Source organism: Ostrinia nubilalis, chromosome 7, assembly GCF_963855985.1.
Source record: "Ostrinia nubilalis chromosome 7, ilOstNubi1.1, whole genome shotgun sequence".
In the NCBI taxonomy this organism is placed as follows: Eukaryota; Metazoa; Arthropoda; class Insecta; order Lepidoptera; family Crambidae; genus Ostrinia; species Ostrinia nubilalis.
The window spans coordinates 15,778,898-15,803,089 of record NC_087094.1 but is presented as its reverse complement, the minus strand read 5'-3'; the positions used below and the strand labels follow the sequence as shown (position 1 = coordinate 15,803,089).

Here is a 24,192-nt window from a genome sequence, read left to right as displayed (position 1 = left end):
GTATCTGTAGCATGCTCTAGTACCTGTAGTATGCTCTAGTACCTGTAGTATATTCTGTTGCCTGTAGTATTACATGCAGGACTAGAATAGAGCATAGGTACGCTCTATTATCTGTAGTATGGTCTAGTACCTGCAGTATGCTCTAGTACCTGCAGTATGCTCTAGTACCTGCAGTATGCTTTAGTACCTGCAGTATGCTCTAGTACCTGCAGTATGCTCTGGCGGCGCTCGACGCCGACCAAGTGCGGCGCGCTGTGCGGCGCGGCGGGCGCGGCGCGACGTGGGTGACGTCAGATTCACCTAATACAGTGCCCCTAGTAAGCTCTAATACCTGTAGTAAGTATGCTCTGGTAAGTATCTGCAGTACGCTCTAGTGCATGTAGTATGATCGTGCATATAGTATGCTCTAGTCCCTGTAGTATGTTCTGGTGCCTGTAGGCAGGACTAGAATAGAGCATACGCTCTATTACCTGAAGTATGCTCTGGCGCCGCTCGACGCCCTCCAAGTATGGGCGAGGTCAGGTCCACCTTATGCATTGCCTGCAGTATGCTCTAGTACCTGAAGTAAGCTCTAGTACCTGCAGTATGCTCTAGTACGTATAGTATGCTGTAGTATCTGCAGTATGCTCTAGTACCTGCAGTATGCTCTGGCGGCGCTCGACGCCGACCAAGTGCGGCGCGCTGTGCGGCGCGGCGGGCGCGGCGCGACGTGGGTGACGTAAGTTCCACCTAATATAGTGCCCGTAGTATGCTCTAGTATCTGTAGTAAGTATGCTCTAGTACCTGCAGTATCTTCTAGTACCTGTAGTAAGTATACTCTGGTACCTGTAGCACGCTCTAGTACCTGTAGCATGCTCTAGTACCTGCAGTATGCTCTGGCGCCGCTCGACGCCGAGCAAGTGCGGCGCGCTGTGCGGCGCGGCGGGCGCGGGGTGCACGGCCGGCGTGGCGGCGGGCGGCGACGTGGGCGACGTGAGGTCCACCTTGCGGCACCGCACGCCGCTGCCCTCCCAAGCGGCGACAGTTTCACATGACCCTGGCGCCGCTCGACGCCACTGCCAGTACACAGTAGGTACCTGTAGTATGCTTTAGTAACTGTAGCATGCTATAGTGCCTTTAGTATGCTCTATTACCTGGAGTATGCTCTATTACCTGTAGCATGCTCTGGCGCCGATCGACGCCACTATCTAGTATACAGTAGGTATCCATAGTATGCTTTAGCATGCTATAGTGCCTGTAGTTTGCTCTATTACCTGAAGCATGCTCTAGTACCTGCAGTATGCTCTAGTACGTGTAGTATGCTGTAGTACCTGAAGTATGCTCTAGTACCTGTAGCATGCTCTAGTACCTGTAGTATGCTCTGGCGGCGCTCGACGCCGACCAAGTGCGGCGCGCTGTGCGGCGCGGCGGGCGTGGGGTGCACGGCCGGCGCGGCGGCGGGCGGCGACGTGGGCGACGTGAGGTGACGTCAGATCCACCTAATACAGTGCCTCTAGTATACTCTAGTACCTGTAGTATGCTCTATTACCTGGAGTATGCTCTATTACCTGTAGCATGCTCTGGCGCCGATCGATGCCACTATCTAGTATACAGTAGGTATCCATAGTATGCTTTAGCATGCTATAGTGCCTGTAGTATGCTATAGTACCTGAAGTATGCTCTAGTACCTGAAGTATGCTCTAGTACCTGAAGTATGCTCTAGTACCTGAAGTATGCTCTAGTACCTGTAGCATGCTCTAGTACCTGTAGTATGCTCTGGCGCCGCTCGACGCCGACCAAGTGCGGCGCGCTGTGCGGCGCGGCCGGCGCGGGACGACGTGGGTGACGTTAGATCCACCTAATACAGTGTCCGTAGTATGCTCTAGCACCTGCAGTATGCTCTAGTGCCTATAGTATACTCTGGCTGCAATACGCTCTAGTTCATGTATCATACTCTAGTACTTGTAGCTAGTATGCTCTAGTACCTGCAGTGTTCTCTGACGCCGCTCGACGTCACTGCCAGTACACAGTAGGTACCTGTAGCATGTTCTATTACCTGGAGTATGCTCTGACGCCGCTCGACGCCACTGCCAGTACACAGTAGGTACCTGTAGCATGTTCTATTACCTGGAGTATGCTCTGACGCCGCTCGACGCCACTGCCAGTACACAGTAGGTACCTGTAGCATGTTCTATTACCTGGAGTATGCTCTGACGCCGCTCGACGCCACTGCCAGTACACAGTAGGTACCTGTAGCATGTTCTAGTACCTGTAGTATGCTCTGGCGGCGCTCGACGCCGACCAAGTGCGGCGCGCTGTGCGGCGCGGCGGGCGCGGGGTGAACGGCCGGCGTGGATGACGTCAGATCCACCTAATATAGTATGTTCTAGTACCTTTAGTATACTCTAGTACCTGTAGAAAGTATGCTCTGGTGCCTGTTGTATGCTCTAGTACCTGCAGTATGCTCTGGCGCCGCTCGACGCCGACCAAGTGCAGCGCGCTGTGCGGTGCGAGGCGACGTGGGTGACGTCAGATCCACCTGTCCGTAGTATGCTCTAGTACTTGCAGTATGCTCTAGTACCTGACTCTGGTGCCAGTAGCATGTTCTATTACCTGCAGTATGCTCTGGCGCCGCTCGACGCCGACCAAGTGCGGCGCGCTGTGCGGCGCGGCGGGCGCGGGGTGCACGGCCGGCGTGGCGGCGGGCGGCGACGTGGGCGACGTGAGGTCCACCTTGCGGCACCGCACGCCGCTGCCCTCCCAAGCGGCGACGGTTCCACACGACCCCTTCTCACCGTTTAGACGCTGGGAAAAAAAATCAGCATTTCCGTCATGGTTGCTAGATTATGTTTATTTATTTACTAGCTTTCCGCCCGCGGCTTCGCCCGCGTGGAATTTTGTCGGTCACAGAAAAAATATCGCGCGCGCCCCTGTTTCAAAAACCGGGATAAAAACTATCCTATGTCCTTTCTCGGGACTCAAACTATCTCTATACCAAAATTCATCAAAATCGGTTCAGTGGTTTAAGCGTGAAAGCGAGACAGACAGTTACTTTCGCATTTATAATATTAGTAGGTATAGATTTATGGAAACCAAAAGCGTCGCGACATGTTGTATTTAAACGCCAGAGAACTTTATAAGCCCTTTTTTTTAATGTTTATGTTCGTCATCATCATTTTAACCACAGGACATCAATTGCTAAACATAGGCTTCGCCCAATAATAAGTCGGAACCCTTAAAGGGAGTAAAGTTAGGCTAATCGAAACAAAAAACCACAGAATCCCATCCCTATCATTACGACACGTCCCGAATCGAGCAGAGGCACGTGACGCGGAAATTTTCCAATAATTACGCAAGAGCACAGAATAAGTAATAGTACAGGTACAGAAGGATTACTCCGCAAGACGATTTAAATAAATGCGAGTCTTACTACGACGCGATACAGTGGAATTCAGCTCGCACAGCACTACGTACCTACAATTTTATTCACCTACAAGTTTTGTCTCTTTCTATCGCGTGCCTCTGAACTCTTCTTACGTTGTTAGGGTTGCTGTCTAGTGAAAAATTAATTAATCTACTTATATGTAATGAGGTACGTATGTAGGTAAGTACGCATTCATTATGGAAAACCTTGGGAGAGGCCTTTGTCCAGCAGTGGACGTCATTTGGCTGAAACGAACGAACGCATTCTGAGCAGTAGTCATGGTAGGTTAGGTTCCTATACTATCCTAAGAATTATTGATTACCTACATGACCAACATACCTTTCAGCATCTTTGGGAAGCGAAAAAAAAGGTAAATCCGGTGTAGATTTCTTTTCGAATTTAAACACCCGAACCCCGCACAATATTTATTTCTCTTTATGTCCATTTTTAAATAATACTTCGATCATAGAATTAGGTACATACTACAACGCACGCCAGCGTCCTGACGGGCGCGCGCGTGACACTCGACTGATATAATACCCGCCGGCGCGGGGCGCTTCGCTGTAGGTAAATATCGGATGTACCGCGCGGAGTGAGCCAGGCCTGGCAAGAGGTCTCAGGTTTGCGGTTGAGGAAATTTGGAAAATTATCTGTTCCAGTTCCTATTTTTCCGTTGCAAATTGGTTTCATGTACAACTTACAGAATACGTAATCTTGTTTTTTAACTTACCGACAAGAGACCAGTTCAATGACATCGAAAATATTTCATAGTCACCCGACAACCTCAGCAAAAAATTCAGTTCAATCGTACCCCGAAAAACGCTTAAAATTCAACTTCTAAAATAAACACCGAACATCGAAGCTAAAATAACCTTGCAAAATGGACGCATATTATAATTGAAGTCTTGTCGACTGATTCTATCGGCTTTTATTTGGTGACTTTGGTTTACGGTGGCGGTTTGGGTTTGAATCCTTTTAGAGGAAAATGTTTGAATGTGATGAGTTATAGATTTTACTAAGTAACATTTACCTACCACTTCATTATAACTATTACGAATAGATATAGCGATTTATTTAACACCACAGTAAAAAATATATAATTGATTTTTAGAGCAGGTATTGCTATCTTTAGAGGTAGGTAATTGGTCTTGATTAAATGTCTTGTCATTACAAATTGAATGTATTTTGCAATCCCAAAATTTTATTTTGACTACTAAATTCCATCATCATGGCGACTAAATTTCAGTGAAACCTCTTAAATTTTCGTCGATTAAGTTTCTAAATTAATTGAAGCATCAAATTCTAGATTCTGTAATAGACTTTTAAAGCCGCTTTAGGCATCTATATGCCAGAGGCAGTAAGCGATACGTTTGGTTTATTTATCTCAAACCAATAGATTACCTAAAGGTTCGGACAAACCAACGCGTGCAGCGATGGCGATGACGATGGCGACCAATGCGCGTGCAAAAGTTGTTTCACACTGCCGCGACCGCGATGGCAATCACTGCGCGTGCAGGTTGTCACTGTCACCACAACTGTCACGCATAATCGGCAAAATGGAAACTGAATTAAATGATTTGTTTGGAGCTTTTGATGCAATTGAGACAGTGGAAACACTTTTTCACTCAAGTTTATTCAGGCGGCCATATATTATAGAATGAGACAGGATTACATGCGGTATAGGTAGTAGGTATTGGTTACTCATAACCAAGCTTGTATATTAATTTCTGGCTTCGTTTGTAGTCCCTAGAGCCCTAACAATACCTTTTAATTAGATTTAAAGAAAGGTTTGATAGGAAGGAAGACTGCACTAAGGCTTTCTTGGCCTCAGTGGGGGAAATGAAACACAACGCGGACGGTTGATATCTGGTTTATTACTGTTATGCTATTGCTATATACAAGATTTACATAATGTACACAATTCAATGTGTCCAGTCCAATGTGCCGTCGGTGTAGAGTGCCTACGGTGCACGTTCGTTCAGGGTTCATGGGCCAGTCGGCTAGCATGTTGTAGGTCGCGGTCGATGCTGACGTGCTCGTACAGTATCCTTGTGGGCAAGTAAGATTAACCAATTCATCTTTTTCCTTGAGGGAAAAAATTTGCCCCCATTACCTTTTACCATTGTCGTTCTTATCGTTAAATTGCATAAAAGTACACAGAACTCAACATCTATCAAAATCAATTTTCAATCAATATTCAATTTCTTCTTCTTCTTCTTCTTCTTTTGTTATGGCAACGGCTTGGTTTTGAGAACCATGATTTCGCCAATGTCACGTAAACAGTTTTGACAAAGTAACAGTTTCAATTTCATTTTTGGTGCAACAGTCATCTTGACATTTACTTTTTTTAAGGCAAAGGAAATTACATTATGCACCCAAACCACAGAGTCCCTACATAATTGTCTTTAATAATAACCCAAAAATACAAAAAGACATCAGCCCCCCTAGACAAAACGCACTTTTTGATCGAATCGAAAATCGAATCCGTCAAAACTCCATACAAAAAAGGGGCTTTTCGACCACTTTTCGACTGGTTTGCGATTATAATTTGCACTTTGTCTAACCCACAGTTTTGATCAACTAGGTGTTTCTAGTGGCACTAAATTAATGACTGAGACGTTTGATGACTTTGATTAGGTTTTTATTTATGGCATACTTAGAATTGCCCTAGGGCCTTTGAGAAAGCTGCAGACATGTACGTACATTCTCAATTATTTTGTTCTGCAGATAATATCCCAATTTTATTTATGAAGTTGAAGAAGCAGGTTCTCGTGAAAACTAGAATAATTTGTTTATTACATAAAAATAAATTCTGATATTGATACTTTATTCTAAAACCTTTTTTATTATTCAAGTAGGTCAGACTAGTGGTATGTTATAAATAATTCATTTTTAATTGTGTAAAAACTTTTTAACAGATCCCACTTACTATTTATTACATCGATTTTAAAAAACAGAAACGTCACAGTGACAAATGTCGAGATGATCGCTGATCGCTGCGTGCAGACGCTGCATAGATCGCCGCGACCAATGACAGGACGCGTTGATGTGAACACATCGCTACAAATTCATACACGCTGTCTGGTCGCCATCGCCATCGTCATCGTGCACGCCGGCTGCACGCGTTGGTCTGGTCTAACCTTAACTAATCGAGTTTGTTGCCTAGGAACCTTAAAAAAACGAGTGGAAATTAGATCCTTATTACATCAAGAAGATAATTAACTACCTCTATACCTGGACGTAGGTACATACATACATTTGTACTGAACAGTATTTTATCACATAACTAGCTTTCCGCCCGCGGCTTCGCGCGCGTGGACTACATTATCTACATATTTTACGGAACCCTATTTTTTCCAAAATAAAATTTAGCCTATGTTACTCGTGGATAATGTAGCTTTCAAATGGTGAAAGAATTTTTAAAAACGGTCCAGTAGTTTTTGAGCCTATTCATTACAACCAAACAAACAAACAAACAAAGTTTTCCTCTTTATAATATTAGTGTAGAAGTGTAGATAATAGCACATGTTTCAACCTTATACTTATGCCAAAGTGTTAATCTACTTGCTACCAGCGTGTCGTAACCAAACAACCATCAATTTTATTTATGTAAACAACTTGGTCAGTTGGCAACAAAATATTGTTCCGTTAGCATAGCAATTAAGTAACTAAACAAAACCCCAATTAGTTTCAGCAATTTATTATAAGTCACCCTTTATTGTTACAAAAACCCTTACTGAAACTTCTTGCAGGCCTTTGGTAAATTGCTTCCGAATATTACGTTATGAGCTTGTGCCCTAAAATTCCGTATAATTTGTTTGCAAATATTTCTTATTATTTAATGTATTTTCCTCTTTATTAAGGATCACCGGTATAAACATAATGAAGTTGCTGTTTCTAACGACTTCAAACAGTTGATTAAATCAAATTAGGTAATGTTTTTGGTCCAGCATTTATTTTAGAGCTTTGCTACAAGTTTGCCTATAAAAATAAAATATTAAATAAAGTTGAAAATTAGTCCAGAAAATTTAAAGCTTGTGAACGAGGCTTTAAATCTGGACTAATTTTTAGCGGTAAATAAATTGCGTTAATGTGAGCTTTGTACCATCTATATACTCCAGGATAAAAATAAAAGGAAGGTCAATATCTTAGTCCTAAAATATACTACAACCACAGAATAATAATATTCTTCTTCAACTTCTATTGGAAGTTGTTTTTAGGTCCCTATAAATTGGTAAGTAGATATTCGCAAAGTCGGTAATAGCCAAGAGATTTCAAGACTTTATTACCAAACAACCTGCGAAATTAAACAATCACTTTAGACTGTCATCGCGGGCCCATAAAAGTTTTATTGACAGGCTTAAATATTTATAAGAGCAATTAAATAAAATGCAGGGGCTTTCAACTTGCATAACAAAAAGTTGGGAGACCACTGCAATTTAAATTAAGTTTGAAGGAATTTTCGTTACGTTCCACAAGACAAAACTATATAAGACAACTTTCATATTTTAAAGTTTAAAGACTGTGGTTAAAAGATTTCGCCCAAGTTACTTCCCCCAAAAATGGCATGGATTTCACTAGACAGAAAATGTTATAAATGGTAAAAATGTCTCGGAAAGGATTCGTAGGAAATTGTTGAAAGTAGTGAAGTACTGAGAATGGCCCGGAGTGATTTGGGTTTCCTCTCAATATAGGGCATATAAATTTTCCCTTTGGATGTCACTGCCTAGTCCCTCTTATTCAGCAAAAAAAGTTCTCGAATTGCTGACAATTCAAAAAGATTTTCCGATTTTCTTTGATGATGAAAATTTAGATGATGATAATATCGATTTTTACCCAAACGTACGGGATTTATTGCATGATCAGGATGAGGAGTCCATAGACTATGGGAGGGTTATGTTCCAGGGTCTTTGTTATGTTCCAAGGGTAGATTATGATCTATGGACTCCTCATCCCGATCATGCAACAAATCCCGTACGTTTGGGTAATAATCGATGTTATCATCATCTAAATTTTCATCATCTTCTGAGACTGCACCATCATTTAAAGCAGCAAGAGCTGCCTCAATTTCCTTTTCAGATAGCGAGCCAAACATGCTGAAAAGAAAAGCCAAATAAACAAACCATAGAACAATTTTACGGCATACAAACGCATGGTGTAGACATTTGGCTACATACTGTTAATTTTCAAAAATATACTTTTTTTTCGTACTAAGATTTTTTTTACTATTTTTCCCCTATCTGTGACTAAAAATCTAATTGAAATATTTTTTTCATAACTAAATAAAAAATCATGCATTTAAGGGTTAAGTCATCGGTCCATCGAGCAGATGATTATACGATGTCGAGCTTACCACAGGTATGATGCGGGGCAGTTCCTGCGCCTTGCTCTTGTTCATCTGGTACTGTTTGTCCAGCACCTTGACGACCACGAACTCACCTAGAGTTGAGATCGTCTGTCCATCGAGCTGATGATCCTACGATGTCGAGCTTACCACAGGTATGATCCTGGGCAGTTCCTGCGCCTTGCTCTTGTTCATCTGGTACTGCTTGTCCAGCACCTTGACGACCACGAATTCTCCGAGAGCCGCGAACACAAACATCATGCAGCCCGCCATCCATAGGTCTAAAGCCTGAAAATTACAATAAAATTTTCATGAAAATGGTCTGAATAATTTAAAATGGTATTTTAGATTACTTTTGTTTTTAGTGTATGTATATTCATTGCAAATTTACTTAACCACTGTTAAGTGCAACAGCACCTAACAGTGGTTAAGTAAAATCACTTGATTAATTTATTCGTGCTATCATTTCGTAATTTGGAGGACTTGTTGAGCTGAAAATTTAGACAAATCATACGACTAAAAGGTCGTTGAGTTGTGGCGGTTACAACCCATAAGACAGAATGTAGAGACCATGTTTTGTAGAGTAACAAAAAAAATTGTTAATCAACTTACTTTCACATAAGCAACGGGAGGAATATCAGCTCTCAGTCCCGTGAACATGGTGACCAGGGTCAACATGCAGGTGACGAGCAGCGTGACCCTCCCGGGAATCGCGTCCAGGTCCAGCCAGAAGCTGAACCAGGACAGCATCACCACCAGAGAGGACGGCGCGAAGGTCTGGATGAGGTGGTGACCGATCTGACGCTCGAACCGAAAGTAAACTACTAGTCTAGAGTAGTTTCCTGGAAAATTGATCGTTTATTTCAATTTTTTGGACTAACATTACGAATTTTGGAAACATTGAACATTTGTTTTTAATTTAGCATGTTACAGACAATTTTCTCAGAAACTAATTGTACAAGGAGTTTGTTAATCCAAAATAAGACGTATAAATGTGAGATAATTTATTTTGTCTTTTTTTAATAAATTGAGTGTTGTATCAAATCAAAAAGCTCTTTGATAATGAACTAACGTAGGTACTTAATGTACTCTTTGACACTCTTAACTATATCTCACTCAAAAGTCAAATACAAACGTACTAAGCTAAAGCTAGGGCGTCTGGAAGACAATATTAACACATAGTTTGAAGGTTGGATTATAAATGATGTAACACATTTCACTTAGTGGTTCTAAACTGTAATAAACGACACTAAAGCTGAGTAGGGCAAACTTTATTGACTCTAAACTTTATCTCGAAGATGCTACAACTGTAAATAATTACGTAAAATAATACGGTGAATAAGTATTAAGTTTTCTGTTGGTTTTCAACAACATTAGCATATAATTTTTGCGTTATGAAAAATTTGAGATTTGCTACATATTATTCACACTAAAAAGTATTTTTATTTTCGTCAAAAAGATGTGTTATTTTAATGAATATCGCTCAAAGCCTGACATGCGAGAGTAGACCAATTTTACACAATACTCTGCAACCAATTTGAGTACGGTTTCCAACTTTATTTCGTGCAGAAGGGCTAACAAAGGAATTTGTAATTCGAATGCCCGTGTTAACGTGACCTTGCCACTTTGACTGCGAATGACCTTTGGCATTTACTGTATTGACACAAAAGTTCTAACACAATCACGTTTATTTTGATTTACAAGTTACCTATTAACAACGATATTTTTTATTAATGCTTTATAAGGTTAGTAACCTTATTATTAATATCGATTTAGTATAGCTAAAGAATAAAATGAAAGCGACGTTTGTGTCCAATATAGACTTTTTGTTTTATTTTTACTTTTTATATGACAATTTTGTGGGTTTGTCCTTTTGAACCTGCAAACTCCCTGTCGTTTAATATAAAAAAATAAAACCTCTTTTGTAAGGTCTGAAGTAGGGCTTTTACTTAATAATACGATCCAAGTAATACTAAACATGTTAAGTGTATTAAAATTATCACTTATATTCTACAAATGGGCTTTCTGGTGTAGGTAACGTAGAAGTTTCTTACATAATTTAATTTACTTAGAAAGTACAGTCAAGCTTAACAAAGTGGAATCTTTGTACACGTAATAGGTGCTATTTTGCTACAAACTTTAGTCTCATGGCGACTGTACACAGCCGAAATGCCTCTGAAGTTGTTTAAACTAAACTTAACAATTTCTGAGAATGTGTAGGTTACTCAACCAAATAAGAGATACCTAGTTAACCTCAACTTCCGAACTTTGTCCTTTGTAAATGTTATATCATAACAAGTGATACCACTGTGGGTAGTGTATTAAATTATTGTTTATGAAACAGTGTTTTCGAGGCAAATTTCATAAAGCGTTGTACAAGTATGAAGATACGACGTTATTATTGTCGTAGTCATATTGTGGGGAACGCAACTCACGGGGCAAGAAAGTTTTTAATTTCAGTAATTTATTTTGTAATGAATGTATGACGAAGTTTCCCTAGGACGAGGAGGCTACCTACGCTAAGTGTAGTCAAGCTACTGGTATCACGATAGAGCTCTACCGATTATAAGCCATAGCTTATTGTCAATAAGGATTAATTACCGTCTTTGTCGATCATGTATCCATTTGTCTCCTCTAGCCTCAGAGGCTCGCCAATGTGGTATTGCAACAGCTTGAGTTCAGGGTTTATTGTCACCCCCGCCTCGCTCCACCGAAACCTCACCTTCTGATTGCTGTACGAAACTGAAACAAAAAAGTTTTTATTCTATGAAGGGTTGCGACCTTATTTGACCGGCCACGTGCACTGGCCGCCGAGAATAATATTTTAGATTTTTATGTATTTTTTTAAATTCGAATAAGTCTAAATACCTTTAATGGAACGTTTCGATAAAACGAAGTTCTTTTTTCCAATATTTGAAATCACAGAGAAGCTAAATATAAATCAAGTTAATTCACACACATAAAGTATTGGAATTTAAATGGAAATATTATTTTCTGATGCTATAAATAAGACGAACTACTCTTAAAAAAACAAAAATGGTGACTGAACAATGAGCATTTTTATATTTTCTATTGGTCTTGGTTTTGAAAGGGAACACGTAAAAATGCTTAGCATAAATAAATATGTATTTGGACAAAATCTTTACAGATGTCTTATGTTTATCCAACCCTACAAAATAGTCTGTATTTGAACCTGATCTTCAATGGAATTTGGCAAATCAAAGGGCCGAAAAGTCCATCCAACTTTAGGAATAACTACAAAGAATAATCTTAAATTAGTTCAGCATGAAAGACTAATAAGTCAATGCACAAAGTGAAGTGACACAGCCAAAACGATTATCGTTACTGATGTTTAAGATTTCTGAAAACCGATATAATAAAGTGAGTTGAGTGAAATATCCAATATACTTCTCTATGATCTGCCCACACATTGATTATAAGTTTCCTATAAGTTTCCGGGAAAAGTCCCGAATGACTATAAGTATATCCAAATCCGGCTCCGATTATTGAAAAGTTGGCCCAATACCTGTTCAGTTTACTTCGCCTTTGATCCTAATATTGCCTCAAAATCGATATCCTCGCGCGATATTGGGGATTTGACAATGGCTGAACGGAAAATTATTGTTTAAATAGGATTCATGTAAAGATTTTGAATAGTAAAAATAAATAAAATTCGACCAACAGTTTTTCATCATCATGATCGATCTATTTTGCGTCAGTCTATTGCAGAACTTGGGTAGTCCTATGCAAAGTCAAATATTGGAGTATTGGCTCATTTATACTCTAATATTATAAAAAGGTAAAGTTTGTGTGTTTGTATATTTGTTAAACTGTAAGGGGTAATCTCGGGATCTGAACCGATTTTAAACATTCTTTCACCAATAGAAAGCCACATTATTGCTGAGTGTCTTAGGTTATCTAAAAAACCGAAAAATTCCACGCGGGTGCAGCCGCGGGCGGTAAGCTAGTATACAATACGCCTAAACTTACAGCTTTCAATGTAGATCGGACACGACTGTATGTCCATGGGGTAGAGTTGGAACTCCATCTGGCAGGCTATGATGGCGTGCATCCTCGCCGCATACCGAACTGTCTGGTTTCTGTATAGCGTAACCGACGAGAACTTGTGCGTCAACTCTGCAATTTCTGTGGGCAAACAAAATTACTTTTATTAAAGACTGGCTAGTGCCTGCGTCTTCGTAAATGTAGATTTTAATCAAATATGTGCTATCAATGCAATAGTCACTGGCGATTTTCTTACAAATCAATGTTTCGGAAAAAAATAGTGATTAATATATTGTTGTAATATTATAGTCTTGTTATAAACGTTTAATATTATCATTCAGGTATCAAACCGAAATTTATTTATTCTGTGCCGAAATGTAAGATAATTATACCTAAGTAACTATTTGGTAGGAATGTAATAATCTAAATAGGTAGCTATTACATTTGTAAATGAATGAGAAAAAATAACAGAAAGGTATTCTAATTATAATTTGAAAAGTGACTGAAACTGCGTAGGTAGACTTCAATTTATTCGTGTGCAAAGGTTGTTTTCGTTCAATTCATTGAACTAATGAGTGAATTTTTTTTTTCATTTTCAATTAGTTTCAGTCTGCAGCTTCAGCCCTTGAATTTACTAAGTTTTAAATATGTATAATAACATTACATGCAGCTTCTGATTTTAATCCGACTTCTAAAAATACCAACCTACGCAAAGGAAATGTTTTTGGTAGGAATGTGATAATCTATATGTCACGGTAAAATTGTGGATTCCGTCAGATTATAATGTGACATAGTTCGATTGTAATCTAACATAGGTAGGTACTCTTAGTTTACAATCTCACGCGATATATTATAAACTGACGTAGTTCACGATTTCCATACATAATGTAGTTAATAACTACATTAAAAAAAATTTTTCATAAAAAAACTAGAATGGAATCGAATGGAAAAGAGAATAATTTATCAAAAGAACCATTTGGGCGTAAAAAACAATTGAACTCGATGCTTTTAAATTGTGTGTGATTTTTTATCACATTGAGTTATAAATTTTTTTTACCAGCACATAAATCACATGTTACTATGTTATCTGTATTTTCGCGTATCGTAAACTGGATTTTAGAATTAATAGAGCAATAGATTTTCTGATCAAATAAATGTACACTGAACCCTTGGAAATTCTATTAGATATACACTGAAGAGAACTGCAAACATTAGCATTGAATAAATATAGCCTAATCCTTAAATATTATAAACCCAAAAGTATTTTTATCTTATTGATTTTAGAAATTAATACAATAGATCTCTGAAGTGATAAAATTACGTGTATTAATATTATTTTTAGGAAACGAAGCGATTGGCTGTACACTGGTGGCCGGATAAAGAGTTTTTAATGGAAATGTCCCTCAAATGCAGACGTGAATGTTGTTTAAAACTTGCGAACTCTACTAATTTTCTATTTTACACACCAACCGAGACACTTTCAAACCTCTTTCAGTAAAGTTCGTTTATTTATAGTTTCAATAAGTGTTCTACAATAGCCCAAAAGTTTAGGTAAGTACCGCCTTCCATCTCCCCCGACCGCTGAATATTCGTGGTAAACCACTCTTTACATAAATATTTACGAGAAGTTTACCCTTCCAGCTAGCGAGAATTCTAGTAATAATGCAAACAGTAGTAAAGAAAAAGTTGATATTTTTGATTTTGTAGATTCTATTGACTGCAGTGGATTCCTCAATGAAACCTTGGAACTCATTTTTTACCAATAATGTAATTTGAGATACCTTCTCAGCAACTAATCTAAAAGGTTATCTGATTAAAAGAAGCTTCCATTCTTTCAGCCTTCTTTTAACAAGCTTTTTACTTAACTAAACGGCGTAAGAAGGCACATAATCAGATGTCTCCAACGACATTGAAAAGTATATTAATTAAATCATGGGTCTTTGAGTAATTTAAGTGCACATCGCCTTTGGAAAACCTTTCAAAGATATTACTCTAATTGGACTTGTCGGACTCGAGTTTCAATACTTTCAAACCTTTCAATAATCAAAACCTGTAATGAATAAAGCGTAGAAGTACCCCTCAGTTTCAATAATCCTTTGACCTTGTTTTGACATTATTCGTCTAGAATTACTTCATTTTTGCCTGCCTGAATTTCTTAGTTATTTATTTTTATATGATATTTTACTAATATTTTATTTTTGTTGGAATGCTAATCTACTTTTTGTATGTAACATTGATCATTCTGTGGGCCACAGTTAAATTACTATAGGTTATCTCCATCTACTCTAAATCTTTTTTACCAGTCGAAACTATTATCGAATTCCTAATGCTTTTTACAATATTCTATAACTTTTCTGTTTCTCTTAAGTTTTGAACTAGCCTTTTAGTGAGAAGAGGTGCCCAAAAGACCTGAAATTCACTTAAGCATTTTAGCTCTTTTGTTTAATGAACTTTTAGGGAATCTGTACTATCTTCAGAGTGAGAATTTAAATTATTCCTGAAGTCTTTAAAAAATTAAAGTTGTTTTAAATTCAACCGCTTCAATTTCAGAAAAATGTACTCTTTTTACCAATTGACATTGCAATAAGAACCACTCGCATTAAGCATTTTCTGCTCAGTGAACTCATTATGCGTGAAATAATTACATTTTTATATTTGCATATTGTGTTCATGTGCATTTGAGCATGCTATAATCCTTCCACAGTATAGTTACGAATAGTAGTAAGTCTAGTTGAGATATTCTAAAGACCTCATACAAAGTTAAAAATATACCTTACTGACTCTGAGAAGTTGCTTTACAATTTTATGGTGATATTGTAACTTGTGATAGTATAAATATTGAATCATCTTATACAACTGTGAGAGCCAATAGTAAGACAAAACTACTCGTTATTTTTAACATCGATATTATTTTGCGACTGTTGTTCCATTATTATTTTTGTCAACCGATTATAATTTCATTTATCATAGGCCTATCACCTTTTTACGATGTTAAAATTAGCGAGAATGGTGCGCCGTGTTGGGCTATAGTTGTAAGGCGTGCGCGCAATTTTACAGTGCCTTATGCGCACTTTGTGGAAATACCTACTAAAATCTTAATAAATCATCTAGCACAATTTCTGCCCGAGAAAGTCATTTTATGCTTTGACTAACTTTTAGGAGTTTACTTGAACCGCGTCGATTTAAAAACCTCAAGCAGAAATCACGCTTATAGTTGCCAGAGGATTAGGAGGGTGTTCTACTGTTCCAACATGCACTGTGGTCCTATTTTCATAATTATGCCAATAAAAACAAATCGTGATAAGTTTGTGCAAGCAATTCCTGCACGTGATTTGTGCTAAATCAAAGAATTCCTACCAGAAAATTGATGCCGGTAGTACAATCCTCCATCTAAAAATCACAAATTATGGTTAAAATGGTCTCTGGACTTCCTAATTTGTTTTTTTTAAACAAAACCTACTGATACGCTTATTCCACAAGCTTATTTTTTACTGGTCCATATTCTCAGTTCTGTATATCAATTTCATTCATAAGAAAAAGAAAAGTACTTTAAGAAAAGCCCTAAATCTCTTGACTCAAAATGTTTTACACATTAAACTCGTACTAATTTTCAGAAATAATAACAACATAAGTAATGGTATTTTATGGTGTAATTTAAAAGACATTAGATTTTCAGTAAAATCAAAGGTGTCGTTGTGCTTGTTGCAATATAAAGAAGAAATATGCGATTGCGCTGTGAATAAAATCAAACGTCTTTCAACGACACCTGAACTTTCAAATAAAATAATTTAGTAGATGACAATATTCAATAATATTACCTTTAATGCCATAAACTACCGGTCAACCTTCTGATAAATATTAATAAAAACAGTCTAGCAGACGTCACATACATTTCACAAGTGATTTGATAGTGCAATTTCTTTATCAGGTAGTTCTTTATTACTCTTCATTTTTTTTCATTGCCTGTCCTTTATTTGCAAAGCAGACTTGTCAAGTTAGCGCTATTTAGAACCAAGTGCATTAGAAAGAATTAATTGTAGTTAAGGCTTTATAGGGACTATCCCACCTCTTAGTCAAAAGTTTTAGTTACCCTAGCTGGTAGAGACTTAATTTCTACAATAATATTTAAGATCTGAAAGACAGATATGGTCGAAAACACTCGCAACAACTCATTTAATAGTCATAGCATGGCAATGCTTAGAATGGCATGGCATGGCAAAACAAAATGTTGCAATAAAGAAAATGAGGTAAAATGGTTTCGATTGGAATTATCCACTGACACACAAAATATGAAGTGAATTCGTACGTAAAACTACTGTTTTAAAATAAATATTTTAACGGTACAATTCAACGCACTTTGACCAGTAAGCTAAATAGCAATTTGTTGGTTAGTAATAAAATAAACGCTGATGGAACAAACCTACCAGTTACTTTAGAGTTCAGGAAGTAAGGGTCAGGATGCCACAGGTTGTCGAAGAACTCCGGAGGCAGGGTCACGTGGTCGTCCCCTTCCTCGAAGATGTCTTCTGGGAGCTGGAGTCTGCTCTCCCTCCACGTTTGTCTGATAAACATGTCTACTCTGTAAAAAGGAAAACGGAGAATTTATTTATCTATGACCTTAGATTAATAAAGCCTAGATAGATAGTCAGTGCACGAAAGGTGAGGCAGCTTTTAGTGAGCCGGAACGGCTCACCCGTAAACGTCACATGAACTGTCAAAGTGAAAAATTGGTAAACACGTCCGACGAATTTTAATTAATTATGACGGTTTGTGCTGTGAAAGGGTGTCTAAATACATCAGAAAAACGAAAGAAAGTGACCAGTGTTACATTTCATAAGTAAGTACTACAATTCGACGCGTATTTTGCTTGAATTTGGCTTTCAAAAATTAAATACGGGAATGATACCAGTAGCAAGAAAATTTATTTCCCAATTGTTCGCCGTACAAATACACCTCCTTTTTTTATGAAATCGAGACTTTTAAGTCGATTTATCTTATTGTAATCAGGTAGGTACTTTGAATTCAATAAATAAGTAAGTACATGATGCGTTTTGTTAATTATAAAATAATTAAAAACGTATTAAAAATTTCCCTACTTTCGGGAAAATCGCCTTCACTGTCTACACTCCCCAACAAAATTGACACTAATGACCATAAGATTTTTGCCTCACTCTTGACGAAGCGTTTGTATGAAGACTATCCATCTAGGTTTTATTAATCTAAGTCTATGACTAAAAGAAGAACGGTCATCTGTGACCCAAGCCCGACAGAAACGAGACATTGGGTCTGGGTTTTTTTTGTATGAGGCGTGACCGTCTTCTTTACGATTAATAGAATGACACCTACTGAAATGGGGTATCGATTACATCAAATCGAATCCTTCTTGATTTTTGTTTGGATGAGGCTAAATTTTTTTCTAGATAAATAGTTTTTCTAATAAATAAAACCTAATATCATTGATAACAAACTGTCAACAAGTTAATCTACACTCGACATCAAATAAATCGCACCTCCCGCGACAAGCATTTTCAAACGTATGCATCCCCACGTCCCACTAATATTGGCATCATTTAAAAGCCTAGTTCTAACCGTCATTTCATTAAAGGAAAGGTTTTTACCCCAAAAATGTGTCTTTAGAAGGATCCAGAGTCACTTCTTCAAAAAATAGGTAGTTACGCTAGAGCCAACTTTTATGGCTATAAAACTGTTAAGTTGGGATTAATCGCTATCCATCTGTTAAAGAGGACACGTAAAATCATTATTTGGTTTTATAACCATAAAAATTGGTCTAATTGATCCCATAGGTGGGCTCAAAGTGAGGTATTTTTTCAAGTCACATTTATGGTATATGTTAATCATTTATTAAGAAATTAAATGTGTTATTCTTAAGGATATTTATTGGGCTTTCAAATAACACCAATATTGTTGGGGCACCATGATTGTGTCAGAAGAAAATCGTTAAAGTTCGCGTCGCGGAAGGTGCGGTTTATTTGATGTTGAGTATAGTTATTTAATTGCAAAATGACGAAACTAAAAAGTAACGTTGAGGATGTTTAGACTTTTCAGTTTCCGTTTATGATGATTTTAGAAGTCTATCTAGAGCAGACAAGATTGAGGAAGAATAATAAACCGATAATTGTGACGAATAAACAATTAACCACAAGATTATATTCTGATAGGGACATAAATTTAGATAGAGAACGATTTAGATAGCGAACTAAACGCCCACACGAAGCTTTTGTTGTTGTTGTTGCCTGCCCAAACCATTAACAGAATCCACTATTGAATGACTAAGTTGGGTATGCAATCGGTTAAAGGGCACGTAGACTCGTAGGTACGTAATTGGATAGGTATAGCAATTAAGTATAAAATTGGTTAGATTACAAAATTAACGAATAAAAACCATAAAACTAAAGGCAATCATAGTTGACCTAATCTGTAGCAGATGTTCTTCTTGTCGTGTCGATGTCGCAGTAAGATAGATAAAGCCGTAATATAGTTATATCCCTAGGGATATAATTATATACCGTAACATAGTTATACGAAAGCGATTCATTACTATCTCACTAGGAATATAGTTATAAAACGGCCTAAGTTTAGTGATATACTTATATTACTAGATTAAGTTTAGTGAAATAGCTAGTGCAGTCATAAAATTGGAACATCAGTTAGATTGATTACCCAGAAATGCAATACAGCTTTCAAACATTACTTTGAATGATTCTATACGAAATAAAAACTCGTCACTGAGAGAAATATGCCAAAAATTGGCGCGCTTTGGTGGTCAAGGTTATTTAAAATGTTCCTGTAAAAAATCGAATATAGTACAGTCAGTGTTCGACAAAAATTACCCCAAAAACGTGCTCGTCAAAACTGAATTTTTTGACAAAAACTAAAATTCATTAATTTTTTAAAAGTTTTTTGGTCATTATTTTTCAAATACAAATACAAAATTATTTATTGTGAATCATAGGTAAAATGTTGACATGTTACAGTAGATAGTATCACTATGTTCCGCTCAAAGAGCATACAATTTGTCAGACAACAATAAAATTTGGCAGTTACATAAACTAATTAGATTTATCGTCAAAGAATTCAGATATATTATAATAACATTTATTAATTAAATAAATCAGTAATTTAATTTTTGTGTTTTTTAATGACACATATTATTGGCTTAGATACAAATGCAATTTTTTATTTATTTATAAGACGGGCACATAAGAAATATCTACAAACAATTTTTATGTAGTCACATAAAAAAATTAAGCCCCCCCCCATTCCAAGAGGAGGGGGGTGGGCCCACATAAGGCATTTTCGTCAATAAAATTGACATCACAACATCGCCTTAAATTATCACTAGCCCTATCCCAAACACAGTGTATATGGTAGATTTCTATTTCACTAAGCTTAATCAAGTAATATATTTATAACACTGAACTTAATCTAGTAATATAAGTATATCACTAAACTTGGGCCGTTTTATAACTATATTCCTAGTGAGATAGTAATGAATCGCTTTCGTATAACTATGTTACGGTGTATAATTATATCCCTAGGGATATAACTATATTACGGCTTTATCTATCTTACTGCGACATCGATATTTCATGACTATTTTATTTGAGTACATTGAAATTAAACCAAATATTTGATGATGTCACAATTAATTCAATTATTGGTATTAAAACTTAAGAGCGTTTACGCGAAGCGCGGCGTTTCAAGGGGCATCATTGGAAATGATTCGCGCGCGGCGTTTTTTAATAGTTTTCAAATGTTTATAGCAAAACAAAAACAATGAATTAAATATCGTTTCAAAGTAAATATTTTAAAGAAGATGTTGTTTTATTATATTAAGCTATTTTTATGTTGAATAAAGGAAGAATATTGGTGAAAAAATCACTTTGATTTTTGGGTATTTCACGTTCTTTTAATTTGTGATTTCTTATTGTAAAATGCTTAAATCTAAAAATTTTCTCAGATAACTATTTGGATCTATGCTATAGGATATAAATGTTTTTTAAATCGTTTTCACAGTATTTTTATAAAAATTTCAGCTTGTAAACTGACCCTAAAGTGGAAATTTATAAAACCTGTGTGGACTTATCTTGATAGAATTCTTAAATACTAAACTAATCGCAATATTTTCTCAATTAACTATTTAGACGACGAAATTGCCTAACTATTTATGCCTATAACATATTTGTAGTATTACTGGTTAATGATTGTAACGAGTTGAAAAAGTACCGTTTTTGCGCCAAACGGCGTAAACGCTCTTAAGACTGGATCTCAGTTTTAACAATAATATATATGATGCTTAATGCTTGATAGAGTTCTTACGATAATTATGAGAATTAACTTGTCGAATTTGTAAAGTTTTAATAAATGAAAATAATTTATATCAAGATTTTTTCAAATTTGCAGGTTGAGATTTGATTAAATATTGTGACAATTGAGTGTTAAGGAATATTGAAACCATCCAAATATTTAATCTCCTTATAAATTATAAGATTTGGAAAAGATAGATAAGTTTTCATTGGAAAATAACATAAAGATCTAATTAGAGATTACTTTTCCAGAACCTTTGTAAGTCCCCAGTAGAACCTTTTAAACAAAAGGAATTTAGACAATGTCTGATCGATTGATAACTGGAATTCTTTGAGACAATGTAACAAAATCTTCAATAGCATTTTTCATCAACTTGATTGGTTTCATTAATCAATACATTCTAATACTATTTTGTGGTGACAATAATGGTAATTCTACAGTACAAATTTTAAGGCAACTAGCATTTAGACTACTTGTCATGAAATATATTTAGTAGTTGAAACTAAAATTTATCGTCTCCCTTAAGCCCTAATAAGAATAAGAATAAGATAAGAAATGTATTCATAATGTTCATTACATGTCAAATTTTCAATATATTTTCTTATTAATAATAAACAATTGTAGTATTATTAATATATGTAGGTACTCGCGTAAATTGCCGTGGCTTAGGAGTTAAAAGATGAAAACAAAGTAGAACTAATCTATAATGGTTAGTTTGTCTGAGTTTCCAGACTTTGAAGACTATAATATATGTGAATTAAAGTCTAAAATGTTATACCTACTTGAGATTTTGATAGTCGGGTTTTGTGGCGAGGATTAAACGAGATGTTTTGATTGATCGTATATACAGGATGTCCCAGAATGGGTGAATCAAACTGCTAGGGGAGGTAGCTGTACTAATGTACTATCCATACTAATGTAAAATGAGTTCAGATTTTTTTTTAAATAAAGTGCTCTAAACTCGAAATCTAGTCATTATTTTCAAAAGTTTGTTTAATAAGGTTAAACGAAGCGATCATGTACAATTAATATTAGTAAGAAAAAAGTACAAATAAACTTCAAACGCAGCAATTATAGCCAGATACTTAGGCAAAGGTGATTTATTTTCAATTAAAAAAAAAATTGTGTCCTTTGCGCTTTATTTTATTTCATATTTTTTAGGGATAGTACATTAGTAGAGCTACCTCCCCTAGAAGTTTGATTCACCCATTCTGGGACACCCTGTATAAGGGATATAACATTTACTTAAGTACTTTAAGTTCTTATTGTTAATGTAGATGACTAATAACAAAAAAGGCATAAATAAACCTTCAAGATTTACATCTAATCTAGTATGAGTCTAACAGTACAATGGGAACTAAACACGTGAGCAGTTAACGTCTATTTACTTACCTACTTAAGTGTATTTTATTTTTTTACAAAGAGTATTACATGGAAAGACCATTGAGTCATGTATGAGCAGTAAGAAAGAAAGAGGAAATGTCTTTTTCCTATTATGTTAACTTGCACATTCGGTGTATTCTCAAAAACATGGACTTGAAACGTTAAACGGCAACTTATTTATACAGATTAGTTTGGCAGTCACTTGCAAATTTTGAGAGTGCTGACCGGTTTGAACTGGCGTATAAAAAGACATCCCGGAGTCAATGATGATGTACTTCCCGGCATCGGCAATGATACCGAATTGTGAGTGACGCGGTATGCGCCGGCGCATGCTATGCTATCCATGTATAACATAAGTGGTAAGACAAACTGCTGCGATAATTTAAACGTGTTGTTAATTTTTATTTACAAATTATTTCTAAAAATTAAAGCCCGCCACCGCGCCATCAAAGCATAATTTCGCGAAATTATGCTTTGACGAAACTATGCTCGCGGTGGCGGGTTTTACTCGGTGCGTATGAACAGTGTAGCGGCGCGGCGACGGCGTCGTGTGCAGGAGCTCTAATACTCGTAGTCCCGTTAATTCCCCTCGTGGTAAGTTAATAAATATGCTTGTACGAGTGAGGTCACCACAATAGTCAAGAAGTGGCGGGTGCCAACCCGCGTTCTTCAGATCTCGATTCAGCTGGTCCGAAACCGACACCGTTCGGCTGTGTCACCTCGTATTAAGTCTATATTACTAGTACTTTACCAATGTTTTTCAATATAAGTGAACACCTATGTTTCTGTTTTGAGAATTAAATGCCTCAAACTGTTACTTATCATCATCATCAACATCATTTCAGCCATAGGACGTCTACTGCTGAACATAGGCCTCCCCCAATGCTTTCCATGTTGATCGATTGGTAGCGGCCTGCTGCAAAATATAATGCAAATACATTTTCTATTCCAAGCGTACTTATCCGACCGAATCCGCTAATTTCTTCCTCATTGTTGCTCATTTCTCATTTGGGAAGGAATTTGTGATTCCTTGAACCAAGAAACCACATGTTTACATAGAAGCTATTTTGGGCTTTTACGTTTATAGCAACTCCTGTTAATACCATTGACATAAACAAACATTACGTGGAATAAATACCTCCAATAATAGCTATAATTAGCAGATTACTCGATTTGGTTGGTATTGTAGGTACCCTCCGTAATTAGAAGGCTTTTACCAAAACCACTTTGATGTTATTTCTTTAGTACGCAATATAGGTACTACTTCTTTGATTGAATTCAATACCTGTAGAGTAAGAACCACTAGACTTATTTTTAAGGTCCTTTAACAAATTTTATTTCAAAAGGTCCTGACACAATAATCTAACGTTCGACTAAACGATGGAATATGGAGCCAAGGATCTTACGTTCTTGGGCCGTTTGGCTTTTCGTCCAAAATACCTCAGTGACTAAAGACGAGAGTCTACAATCTATGTGTGTTACTAGTGACGATATAGGGCTTGGAAACATGTTCTCTCACTATGGGCCTTCAAAATAATCTCAAAGTTGTATAGCTGGTTATGGAGAGGGCTATGCTCGGTGTTTCTTTACGAGATCAAATCAGAAATGAGGAGATCCGTAAACGAACTATTTTTTTATCCACAACGAGGAAGCTCTTGGCCTGTATCTCACCTGATGGTAAGTGACGATCAGGCCCAGGTGGAAGCGAGCTTCACCCGGAATCCTCAAC

The 24,192-nt window shown here is 36.9% G+C and overlaps 1 protein-coding gene across 1 annotated transcript in view; it reads right to left on the bottom strand.

Annotated features, from left to right (window-relative positions):
* The window catches only part of LOC135073450 (glycine receptor subunit alphaZ1), a 62,638-nt gene that overhangs the window by 5,195 nt on the left and 33,251 nt on the right, over positions 1–24,192 (bottom strand). Inside the window, exons 5-13 of the mRNA XM_063967632.1 lie at positions 17,177–17,331; positions 12,738–12,893; positions 11,349–11,489; positions 9,360–9,589; positions 8,898–9,035; positions 2,593–2,784; positions 2,249–2,350; positions 845–1,076; positions 636–760 (exon numbers count right to left, since the gene is read on the bottom strand). Coding sequence (XP_063823702.1) covers positions 636–760; positions 845–1,076; positions 2,249–2,350; positions 2,593–2,784; positions 8,898–9,035; positions 9,360–9,589; positions 11,349–11,489; positions 12,738–12,893; positions 17,177–17,331 — 1,471 coding nt within the window. The remainder of the gene's footprint in view (positions 1–635; positions 761–844; positions 1,077–2,248; positions 2,351–2,592; positions 2,785–8,897; positions 9,036–9,359; positions 9,590–11,348; positions 11,490–12,737; positions 12,894–17,176; positions 17,332–24,192) is intronic.